The 12977-nt window shown below is 41.9% G+C and overlaps 1 protein-coding gene across 1 annotated transcript in view; it reads right to left on the bottom strand.

Moving 5' to 3' along the window:
* LOC121550748 (unconventional myosin-Ih-like) overlaps positions 1 to 6753 on the bottom strand; it is a 72864-nt gene extending 66111 nt beyond the window's left edge. The window contains exons 1-3 of the mRNA XM_045227056.1: positions 6730 to 6753; positions 294 to 425; positions 2 to 117 (exon numbers count right to left, since the gene is read on the bottom strand). Of these exons, the coding sequence (XP_045082991.1) occupies positions 2 to 117; positions 294 to 419 (242 nt within the window). The 5' untranslated portion in view covers positions 420 to 425; positions 6730 to 6753. The remainder of the gene's footprint in view (position 1; positions 118 to 293; positions 426 to 6729) is intronic.
* Between the last annotated feature and the right edge of the window lie 6224 nt (positions 6754 to 12977).

Here is a 12977-nt window from a genome sequence, read left to right on the forward strand (position 1 = left end):
CATATGCGGTGGAAGCTCAAAAAAGTTGACACCCATGTATATATCCATCAGTTTTTTACTGTAGATATCCAACTCTTTGTAGGGGTTCACAGACACTAGCAGAGTGCCTATATAGGTCTTAATGTGAAGAAAAAACGGGTTAATATCTGTAAGTTGATAGTTCCCAGAATGTTGTTTATAATATATATTTCCTTAAACTATTGCAACAAGTAGGGTCTGCAAGTGGTGTCATTATACATTATGCTATGTGTGTTATGTAATGTTGGTACTAAGTCGACCACTTCCAAACTCACATAGATGAGGTCCTCACTGAAGCGTTTCTTCAGGTTGTCTAGGAAAGCAGTCTCGCTGGTGTGGGCGTCCAGCAGGACAAAGTCCTGGATCCCCACGCGGTCTCGGGCGGTCAGAGCCCCCTCCATGGCCAGCTGACCCTGGGCACGCCCCTGCAGCCAAGCACACAGCAATAACACTTGATTTGAAGGGTACCTACATAAGGACTTGAAGAAGATAAGCATTTCATAAATGTATTATGAACTGCTTTTGAATGAATTTTATGGATATTTTTATGCAGTTATGTAGTCCTTATGTAGTTCTACATTATTTTACAGACATGCATCCAAACAAAGTGAATGGATGAGAAGGATGACTTTAAGAGGCTATACAAAACTTGAATATTGTCCATAAATTCATTGGACAGAATGGGGCACACCTCTCCATTCCATGAGCAAAATCATATATTGTTTGCCTAAATCTAAGAATTTGTGTGGTTTCATGAGATAAGAAATTGATTAATATTATATCATATGTATATCATATGTACTGTATAACCATACAGCCAACATTTGATGTAAACAATTAGCAACTACACCTCCATATTGTATCTTTGAATCAAGTTGCAGAGGGGTCCTTGGTTGAACAGCAGAGGTGAGAAGTCAGCAGAAAAAGCACAAGCAAAGTTGCTGTTAGCTCTATTGAAACGAGGGCTCTGTGGGTCTCATGGGGCTTTGAAGCAGAGCCCTCTGATTGTGCCAAGGTAGTCTACAGACAGAAGCTAATGACGGCTACAGAGCACATAGTACGGAAATATTGGCCAGCGGCCCATTAACCACCACAGATCACACACCAACCAAACACACCACCCTCACCCTGTGCAAATGGAACTTGAAAACAGCGGCACATTTGAGAAAGCAGAGTGGGAAAAATTCCACATATCTGTTTTGTATTCTCAACACCAACACTTACATTTGACATTTTAGTCATTTAGCAGACGCTCTTATCCAGAGCGACCTACAGTTAGTGAGTGCATACATTTTTCATACTTGGACCAAAGGATTTTTCACAGCTTCTTTTTTATTTTATTTTTCTCCTTCTTTGGAAGGCAGAAATCCTTTGATTCTCAACAAAACATTTCAAAAAGATAATCCATTGGATCTAATTGACACAAAGCCCTTAGTCCCCTACCCCACTCCCCCAGTCTCCCTCCCATTCCATAGCCCTCATTACTTCTGAGAAAGGCCAAGTGTTTTTGTCCTGTAAATTCCACGGAGCAGAGACAAAAAGAAAGTTTTTAAAATGCAGTCTACAATCCATTACATATATTCCCCCAGCATATCCATTCAGTAATTATTCATTAGAAAACATTTAATGTCACAATCAATTTCATACTGGCCAGTCAAAACACAATAGAGAAGATTTGCCCTATTTTGGGGTGAGGAGGGGAGGAGGGGGTTGGGGGCGGTTGGACAGAGGAAGGGAGAGGACAAAGGAGGGAGGGAATGAGGGAGAGGGGCAGTATTTGTCTGATCTGAGAACCCTCTGAAATGGGGCCGTCTTGAGACAACGGGGCAGACTAAATAGTGCAGTAACGGTCTGTGTCCCGCTGCTTGCTGTGACACTCATTTAGTGTGCCCTGGGGGCGAACAATAGGAGCTTGTTCCAAGCAATCCTGTGCTACAATTTGGACTTACTCTCCTCACACGGGGCCCCATGGATGGATGGAGGGGGGGCTGGTCGGATGAGAGGTCCCCCCCCATTAACCCACCCCCCAATCTCACCCCCTCTTCTTAACAATACCCCTCATCCCGTGTCTCTACCAATAACCCTCACCAACCCCCTCTCAGCATTCTCCCCCCACTTTAAGCCAATGAGACAGGTGGACAATATCATTGAAGGCACCCCATTTGAGACGTCAAAATCAATCTACTAATGTGATGGTAGTGGTGTTGGTGGTGTGGGGTATTTGTGACACCCCATTCCTTCACAGGAACAAATATCTCTCAAGGCAGTGCAAGCAGATGATGTGCAATGCTCAGAGACTGGGGGATTTTGGAGTCTACCGTACTGCTCCATAACAGATCATATGGACAGTGGTAAATACAACTGTTAATACCTTGAGGCACAATTCCTTCATTTGGAGAGTGGCCACAGTAAACCAACAACTGTGTACGAGACACTGAATCTGTGAGGTAACTGTATTACAGCTGTTTAGACTGGAGACAGACTCAACAGACTCAACACAGTATAACAGAATTCAATGGACAAATATATTGTTCCATGTGTCACTCCATCGAGGCTATACAGTATTTCATGACAGATAAAAGTGACTCATTGTTGGATCAGGTGACCAATTGCCTTTTTAAAATGATGATGTTTTTTATTGTCATATACACTGGATAGGTGCAGTGAAATGTGTTGTTTTACAGGGTCAGCCATAATAGTGCGGCTCCCCTGGAGCAAATTAGGCTCACCTTGTCGGCTCGGGTATTCAAACCAGCGACCTTAGCAGTTACTGTCCCAACGCTCTAACCGCTAGGCTACCTGCCCCCCAATTTAAATATTAATTAATTAATTAAGAGATGCCCCTTCATCTCAGTCTAGCGTGTCAAACAACGTCACCTGAGACAGTTGTGACCTCGTCTCATCCCCGTGAGAGATGGCTGCGGGAGGGGAAAACAAACTAGCATGACCCAGTGAAAATAGGTCATATTCATTAGGCACCAAATGGAAGAAATTTGATTGAAACAGGGAGGGACTACGAAATACTCATGTTTGTTTTCTGTTGCAAAATATTTGTAAACGTTTTCCATTGCGTGCCCTAATGTACAGGACCATGATGAGACACTCAACTACACGGCAGCCAGGAAACAGGAAAACCTATCCGTCTTCTAAGGATGGAATGAATCTGCCTCCCTCCCTTCTTCTGTTCTGCCCCGCGGTACAGAGGCCAATCTCTTTACTTGACCCGCACGATCCTGTTACGCCCCACTAACAAAGAGTGGGTCTCCCTCCCTGTCGTAAGCACTTTATCTATCTATGGTCCACTGGCTAGGCCTCTATGCCCCCCTCTAAAAAAAACACAGTTAGACAGTGAGCCCCCAAAGGGATGATATTGGTTATTCTCTTTTAGCATGAATCAAACTTTCAACTTTAAAGCATTTAAACTAGTTAATGCTCTTGGGGGCCAAGGAGCAGCAACACATTATTTTTTACAGTAGACCTTCACATATGAAAAGTTAACATCCTAGCTGTGAAAATACAAAATAGTACACATAAAGTACATTGGAATCATACCTGCATTCTCCAAATCTGTGTGGGTCAGTTCTCAGTCAAAGTCAGGAATGGGATGATGACATCCAGGTTGGATATATATTCTTCCTTCACCCTCTCTGGACCAGAGTTATGTCACACATGTGCTGCCTCTCTTATCCTCCCATGCCTAGTCAGTCACTGTGGATGGATCACTGACAGTTAGTTGGCAGAAATCTAATTCTGAAGACATCCTGTATTTACAGTACAGTCCTCTCTCCTCTGTAGCCACAACTGAGTGACCCATCTACCCATTCAGTAAGGATCTACCACAGGGTTTGGTGGTGCTGTCTACCTGTGTGCTCTGCTCCTCCACACTGTGATCGTACTGACCCAGCCTCAGGGGGACTGCGGCCCAGCTGCTTAATATATATCATTCATTCCGTCGGGGATGGAGGTGGAGGGAGAGGGATATCTTATTCAGTGCTTACCTGAGTGTCTACTAGCTCAATGGGGTGTAACACAAAGATGCAGAAACACAATCCAATCCATCCCTCCTCCGAGTCTGTCTCGTTAAGAGTGCGCGTGTCTGTTTGTGCGTGTGTGTGTGTGTGTGTGTCTGTTTGTGTGTCATTGCAGCAGCACCACCACCACCACAGCAACCCCTGCTGGCATAGCATAGGTCCTGTTACTGATCTTTGATTAGACAGATAAATTACAGGCTAATTACAAACTACTCAGTTAAGGGTCTCTGTCGACATAAGGCTGTTCTCATGATGCCAAGCTGGATCATATTCATTAATGCACACCATTGCAAAACGTAGCAAAATGTTTTGCAACAGAAAACAAAAAAACGAGTGTTTCTTATTGGACAAGTTTAGGTAATCCCTGTTTCAGTCCGTTTTCTTCCGTTTGGGGTCTAATGAATACGACCCTGATATCAAATCTCAGATGCTGTTGATTGTTGATTCAAGAAACTTTGCTTTGAGTGTGCAAAATGGAAAACTATACATGCTTGACAAGAAATGCCCAATGTTTACAAAATAATCTTCAAAAGGCCCAGGAGGAATACCAACATAATGGCCCTTTACACTCCACTCATTCTCTCACATCATATTAGTCAACGTTTTGCCCTATAAACACACAGTTGAAATAAAAATGAGACAACTTTTTAAATAAAAACTTTAGCCTGAAGACTGTTTGTGGTGTTCCCCCCATTTGCTATTCACAGGGAAAGACCATAAGGGAGCAGTAACCTGGTTACCTCAGTAAAAGCGTCTGCTAAATGGCATATTATTATTATTATTATTATTAGTAACATGGGAACCTGTAGTAGCAAACACACGCACGCGCACACACACACACACACACAAGGGGAAGCACAGGTGTCTGTTTCCACTGGCACGATGACCAAATGAAAAGATCCCATTTCCTTCTATTTGTGGCAGTTCGAGCTGCTTCCCAGCATTAGAGTAAAGTTAGACATAATGGATATTCAGAAGTTGCCCATTTCAATTATCCACCCTCCACTCCGAGAAAATGTCAGGGGGCTACTTTTGCCCGAGCCCCCCTCCTCTCTCTCCCCAACCAGGAAGCCCAGCAATGTTTGTCCAATCTTAACAAGCTTTGCACTACCCACTGGGCTCTGATTCAGCACGAGACCCGGTTAAATCCAATTACACAGGAGTCAGAGAGGTTGATTTTCCCATTAGAGATGCCATGCTGAGAATGAAGGCTGGATGATAACACTCATCAGACCATTACTGCCAGGTCCCTCTCTCTCTTTCTCATTCTCTCTCTCTTTCTCATTCTCTCTCTCTTTCTCATTCTCTCTCTCTCTCCCATTCCCCCTATTCCTCTTTCTCTCTCGCTCTCTGTTTTTCTCTCTTTTTCTTTCTCTCATAGTCCATCATAGTAATGTTTTCCGAGCAGCGGAACGAGGGACGGGCCCCCGTCTTCAGTTCAGGTTCCAGCCTTGGAGTATAGGGTCAGCAATGTTACTTGCTCCCTGTATACAGTACATCGAAGGTAGTTCTTTACTTTCATAAAATGTTGGTCTCTCTCTTAGCTGAGGAAGCTATATGACATAAAAAACACCTGTATTTCTTTCAACTTACAGTATGATTTCAGATGTATGTGTGAACAGCATTTCTCCCTATTCTATATACAGCACTGAATACATTCCAGCTGTGGCAATATAATGTACACACCTGCAAGATCCACAGTGCAGAAAAACAGGAATGCACAAAGGACAAGAGTGAAAAAGTGACCAAAAGTTATTTCCAACTTGGCCGACCTTGTACTATGGCCATTGCATTATGCCCTATTGGCCCTGGTCAAAAGTAGTGCGCTCTAAGGACACAGCCCATCTCTTTCAGAGGTCATAGACAAGGCTAAATACAGAGAACAATCTGGCAGCTTGACATTGACTTGTCCATCCCCCATCTATCCATCCCTCTGGAATACCCAGCGACTGCTGTGTCTTTTTCAAAGGACATATCAGGAAATCTTTTGGAGTTGAGGCAATGTCTAAAGCCGTCTTTCTGCGGAGATCACTCGTGAATGAGAATAATAATTTTTCTCCATTTTACCCTCTAAGCCCATGAAAATGACTGTCCTCCCAAAGAACACAGCTGATTGGTCTTGACCCTGGTCACACAAAGGTCAACCCCATTTACCACCTCTAAACTGAAACATGAAGGGTGTGTGATCTCCCAATACAATAGCACTGTGACAGAGGAACTGAAGCAACCTTTTGATATTAGGTACAGTGGGGGAAAAAAGTATTTAGTCAGCCACCAATTGTGCAAGTTCTCCCACTTAAAAAGATGAGAGAGGCCTGTAATTCTCATCATAGGTACACGTCAACTATGACAGACAAAATGAGAAAAAAAAATCACATTGTAGGATTTTTAATGAATTTATTTGCAACTTATGGTGGAAAATAAGTATTTGGTCAATAACAAATGTTTCTCAATACTTTGTTATATACCCTTTGTTGGCAATGACACAGGTCAAACGTTTTCTGTAAGTCTTCACAAGGTTTTCACACACTGTTGCTGGTATTTTGGCCCATTCCTCCATGCAGATCTCCTCTAGAGCAGTGATGTTTTGGTGCTGTCGCTGGGCAACACGGACTTTCAACTCCCTCCAAAGATTTTCTATGGGGTTGAGATCTGGAGACTGGCTAGGCCACTCCAGGACCTTGAAATGCTTCTTACGAAGCCACTCCTTCGTTGCCCGGGCGGTGTGTTTGGGATCATTGTCATGCTGAAAGACCCAGCCACGTTTCATCTTCAATGCCCTTGCTGATGGAAGGAGGTTTTCACTCAAAATCTCACGATACATGGCCCCATTCATTCTTTCCTTTACACGGATCAGTCATCCTGGTCCCTTTGCAGAAAAACAGCCCCAAAGCATGATGTTTCCACCCCCCATGCTTCACAGTAGGTATGGTGTTCTTTGGATGCAACTCAGCATTCTTTGTCCTCCAAACACGACAAGTTGAGTTTTTACCAAAAAGTTCTATTTTGGTTTCATCTGACCATATGACATTCTCCCAATCCTCTTCTGGATCATCCAAATGCACTCTAGCAAACTTCAGACGGGCCTGGACATGTACTGGCTTAAGCAGGGGGACACGTCTGGCACTGCAGGATTTGAGTCCCTGGCGGCGTAGTGTGTTACTGATGGTAGGCTTTGTTACTTTGGTCCCAGCTCTCTGCAGGTCATTCACTAGGTCCCCCCGTGTGGTTCTGGGATTTTTGCTCACCGTTCTTGTGATCATTTTGACCCCACGGGGTGAGATCTTGTGTGGAGCCCCAGATCGAGGGAGATTATCAGTGGTCTTGTATGTCTTCCATTTCCTAATAATTGCTCCCACAGTTGATTTATTCAAACCAAGCTGCTTACCTATTGCAGATTCAGTCTTCCCAGCCTGGTGCAGGTCTACAATTTTGTTTCTGGTGTCCTTTGACAACTCTTTGGTCTTGGCCATAGTGGAGTTTGGAGTGTGACTGTTTGAGGTTGTGGACAGGTGTCTTTTATACTGATAACAAGTTCAAACAGGTGCCATTAATACAGGTAACGAGTGGAGGACAGAGGAGCCTCTTAAAGAAGAAGTTACAGGTCTGTGAGAGCCAGAAATCTTGCTTGTTTGTAGGTGACCAAATACTTATTTTCCACCATAATTTGCAAATAAATTCATTAAAAATCCTACAATGTGATTTTCTGGATTTTTTTCTCCTCAATATGTCTGTCATAGTTGACGTGTACCTATGATGAAAATTACAGGCCTCTCTCATCTTTTTAAGTGGGAGAACTTGCACAATTGGTGGCTGACTAAATACTTTTTTCCCCCACTGTATATGCAGCAGTCTCTCAGAGCACTGTCATTATCTGCCATGTCACATAAAAGAGGTGGCAACAAAACAATTAACCAGACTCTTGGAATTATCTCGTCCGCACGACTTAGTATCTTGTTAGAAAGACTTGGTTTCTCGTTTGAATGACTTATTATCTTGTTCAAACTACTTAATTTTTATTTTGTAATTATGTCTCATTTGTTTTGCAGCGCCATTTGTGCTTATCAGACCGTTGCTGCAGCCATTCATTCACTGATTTCATCCATTGATATGATTATTCACTGACAGCCTAAAGCAGGGCTGCTTTTGAATGCCAGAGCATATAAGTGGGTGAGTGTGGAGCGAGGAGCGGAGTATAATTAGTCTGGAACGGCTGGAGCAGATGAAGAAAAGAAAAAAATCGGCCTTCTCTCCCGCTCCAATTTCGCTCCGGTAATGCTCAGACACAAGCTCTGGGCATTTTTGTTTCCTTTATCACTATTCTTTTAATTAGGCCTATTTGGTTGTATTTATTTAGCCTAGCCCACCCAAAGTAGCCTATATCTAGTTTATATTCTACTTTCTACCACTAGGATATCTAGTTTTTATTGGAATAGAAACACCATAATATTAATCAATATAATTAAGCTAATCATAAATAATAAAGGCCAGTATCAGCTTCTTTTCATAAAGAAATTGAATAAATAATCTCAAACTGCAGCGGTCAAATTATTTGTGCACAGAAGCGAGCACCAACAAGATTCTTAAACAGAAAAACACACATGTGAAAGCTTAATTACATAAAGGAATATTAGTGGGAAAATACCCAAAATATCAACAAGAGAATGGAGAATGGCAAATATTTGAAAAGCCTCAAATTGAAAAATACATTGAGATGAAGCTGCCACTGTGTGTGGATCACTATTTCTCAAAAATTCGGATATTTCTTAATGTCTATTGTTCAAATTTTTTAGATTTCACTCCACACTTGCCCACTTACATGCTCTGGTATTCAAAAGCGGCCCTGCTTTAGGCTATCAAAAGGACTGTCAATGAATAATCATAGCAATGGATGGAATCAGTGAATGAATGGCTGCAGCATCGGTCTTACAAGCACAACTGGTGCTGCATGACAAATTAGGCCTAATTAGACAAAATAACAATTACGTTTTTTTTTATTACTAAGTCGTTCAAACAAGATACTAAGTCGTTCAAACGAGATACTAAGTCTTTCTAATTAAATACTAAGTTGCTTGAATGAGATACTAAGTCGTCCAGACGAGATAAGTCCAAGAGTCTACTTTTTCTTTTTTTGCCTTGGGCTTCAGGGCTTCCGTAGGGATTGAAACTGCAGGAGAGGATTTTGTTACAATCAAATAGCCTGTCCGAAAGAGTCACCCCTGAAGTTCAACCTCTTTGACTGTTTCCTCTCTGTCTGAAGCTAACAGATAGCTACCTGTGTTGGAGCAGTTCAAAGTCAAAGGTTTATGGCGGTCGTGAAGTGTCCTCCAGAGCCTACTCCAGGAGAACTTAATTGACAGTCCTGAAGGAGTCTATCTTTGCTCTCTCTAGACCATTTTAGAACTATAAAAAATATATATATGTTTTTATTGTCACATAAACCAGGTTTGTTGTTTTACAGGGTCAGCCATAGTAGTAAGGCACCCCTGGAGCAAATTAGGTTTAAGTGCCTTGCTCAAGGGCACATCGACTGATTTGTCACTTTGTCGACTTGGGTATTCGAACCAGCAATATTTCGGTTACTGGCACAACGCTCTAACCACTAGGTTACCTGCCGCCCCATAAGATAGAGAATATAAGATATAGAATGGATGGATGGACTAGCTGCAGTCACTTTGTTGTAACTCTTTTTGGTGTTTTTATCATTTTCATTATGTAGTATGAATATGAATATAATGTCATAATAGCATCTTGTAATGTCTAATTGTCCCCAAACATTTAATTGGGTGTACTGTTAGAGTCTAGAGACCATGTCCGGTCACCCTTCACTTTTTTCACCTTAAATGGTCAGAGCTGACACTGATGTCGGCCTACTGGAGTGTTCAGGATTTTTAGATACTCCAAAAACATGTCCATACATCAACAAATGTGTAGACTTCCATATGTGTTGGTTCAGTGGTCACTTCTTGTGACTTGTGAAAAATCCCTTGAATGAAATAAATCCATGTCCTTATCACCAACTTCTTATTAGGTAGAAATCAGCAGCAACTGCCAAAAGCCACAAGGCCTTTGGTCCGAATGACCCCAAGTCTGAGGACAGCCCATCAGGTCAACCCTGGCCTAATCAGGAACAGAAAGGCTTTGGCTGCATGCTGGACTCTCCTGCTGCACTTTGGCTAAGCACTGATGACAGCTAGCTTCCTCTTTCTGGCCATGAGGTTACCCTGAGGGACACTCTGTCTCTGTCTCTCTGGCTGGGGTGCCGATTAGACGGGTGAAGTGACCTCCCTCTCCCTCTCCCTCTCCAAAGGACAGACAGGGGTGTGTTGGTAAACACTTGGGTGGAAGACAAAAACAGAGCCACCAAACACTGGTTGTTGCTCCTTTAGAGAGGGAATCCTATTGTTTTCCCCATTATTCCTGAGAGAGAGGAATGTCATCACTGTGTTCACTGAACCACAGGGAGTCGTTTACTGGGACTTCCTTGACTGATGCAAACAGTGGTGACATTACTTGTTTAAGGGGATCTGGTGATCTGGGCCATATTCATAAATCCTGTCAGAGCAGGAGTTCTGATCTAGGAGCAGATCCCCCCTGTCCATGCAAGGCTGCTCTGAGGCACTTTAATAATATGGGACCAGGGCCTCTTTCCTGGTTGTGATGTAACTTAAGCATTACGATGATCATACCAGATACATAGTTATTTATGAGGCAACTTTTTTAAGTGTTTCCCAAACAAGCACGTAGAGAGAACGTTCGTGATGCTAAGTGCATTGTTAGACCATGTGTTGATACTGATAGGATCGAAAGAAAAGCAAGGGCTGGAGATGTAACATGCGTTTCCCAAAACACCACACAGAGAGGTCTCTACGTGCATCGTTGGAGCATATGTGTCGATACTGATAGGATCTAAAGAAAGTGAGTGCTGGTCCAGTAACAGCTTTCTCCATTAAAATCTTACCTTAACATTGTAATTATTTCACAATAGGTCTACTGACGTTGGATCAGCTCCTAGAGAGATATTACGACCTACTGCTGCAAATATTGAGGCGGCTTATTCTAATAATTACCCTATAATAATACACTAAATCAAGATTTGACACATCATTGCGCACGTTAGGCTACACATCATGAAATATATTGAGGGAAAAATTAGACAGTAGCCAAATACCAAAATAAAACTAAATTGAAAGAGCATGAAAATGTATATATGTATAAGCCTATAGCCTATACTGTAGGTAGGCTATTTATATTTTAATGCAATCATCTCGGTTTTCATTTTAAGCATATTTTTATCATTCGCTTGTTTGTAACAATTGCGAAGATATTGGCAACTTTGTATTTAAAATGAACTTCGTTGCGAAATTATCCGCGGTCACAGAGACGGATAAACACTGTGATTCTACGTTTAGCTGAGATCTTCTGTGTATAAAGTGACGCGGGAGGGCTAAAAAGCATCTAACGACGCATTTAGCTATTCTACGAGTGGTCTGAGGCAGGCGTTAGATTATGAGCGTTTTCAAGTGCAACGTTAATAACGATGGTTTTGGGAAACAGCTCGGAGATTTAATGATGCTTTTGGGAAACCGGGCCCTGGTTGATTGCCTTGGCTGTAGACAGTGTCTGTATGTCACACACTACAATCCTTTACCAGTATAATATATCTAATGTAATCACTTATTAAATCATTTGACAATGCGAAGGGCATAGTCAAAAGGACACCAGCCTGTATTAAACACACAAGCAGAACTCGAAATATTTAGTTACAATCACATAATTTATATGTCAACATATTTTTTTCTGTCTCTTAACAGCAACAATATTATAAAATAGCCTGTAGTGATAAATAAACCATTATCATTTTACATATCTATGGGAGAGCCCTAGAAAGACAATAGGATGGTCAGACTTTTTTATGACTAGACATGCATGAATCAGTGAAGGGGGTTGGGGTCCCTCGGCAAATAATCTAACTGGAGCCCTGTGAAGTATACAGTGGAAGCCCACAGGCTCTAGGACTTAAACGTTCTGAGTCTTTGGTGAAGGTCTTATTTTGTCAGTTACTTCACGCATGTAATCATTGATTGTGTCTATTGTGACAGCGCGATTTACCATCTGTGGTGTCCCATGGGGTTGACACTGCTGTCACTGGCTCTATCCCCACAGATTTAGCGGAATGTATGTTAATTTCCAGTTGTGAATTTTACTTTTAGAGGTCTTTCAAATTATATTTGTGTATGTGAACGTGGTCAACAGATTTTAAATTTGGTAAACCCACAAAATAACAGTGAAGTAGCCTATAGGCCTAAACAAGGAAAACTTTTCCTCCTTTCCTTAACAGTTTTTACTCTATTTCTGGGATCTTATAGCCCGTAAGAGTCTATTGCTTCTATTTATTGTCACTTGAAGACGAAATACTGTCTGTGTCCCATAACACAGGTTGACCTCACCAGCGCAAATCTCCTCTGACAAGACAAGTGTAAACTTTGCCGCCCTGTTGTTTCCTGGGCTCCTACCTCCCATACCCGCCTCCCAGGCTATTTTTCCCGCTTTTGTGCAGAGAAAGACCCGGGTGCAGCGGCGGGGAAACAAATTGTCTGCAAACACTCGCCTAAAATGAACATTCATTCAGACGCTCACAAGTAGCGAGACACCATCACAGTCGAGGGTTTCTAATATATATATATATATATATATATATATATATATATATATATATACACTACCAGTCAAAAGTTTGGACACACCTACTCATTCAAGGGTTTTTCTTTATTTTTACTATTTTTTACATTGTAGAATAATAGTGAAGACATCAAAACTATGAAATAACACATATGGAATCATGTAGTAACCAAAAAAGTGTTAAACAAATCAAAATATATTTTATATTTCAGATCATTCAAAGTAGCCACCCTCTGCCTTGATGAC

This window comes from Coregonus clupeaformis, chromosome 18 (genome assembly GCF_020615455.1).
Source record: "Coregonus clupeaformis isolate EN_2021a chromosome 18, ASM2061545v1, whole genome shotgun sequence".
Taxonomy (NCBI): Eukaryota; Metazoa; Chordata; class Actinopteri; order Salmoniformes; family Salmonidae; genus Coregonus; species Coregonus clupeaformis.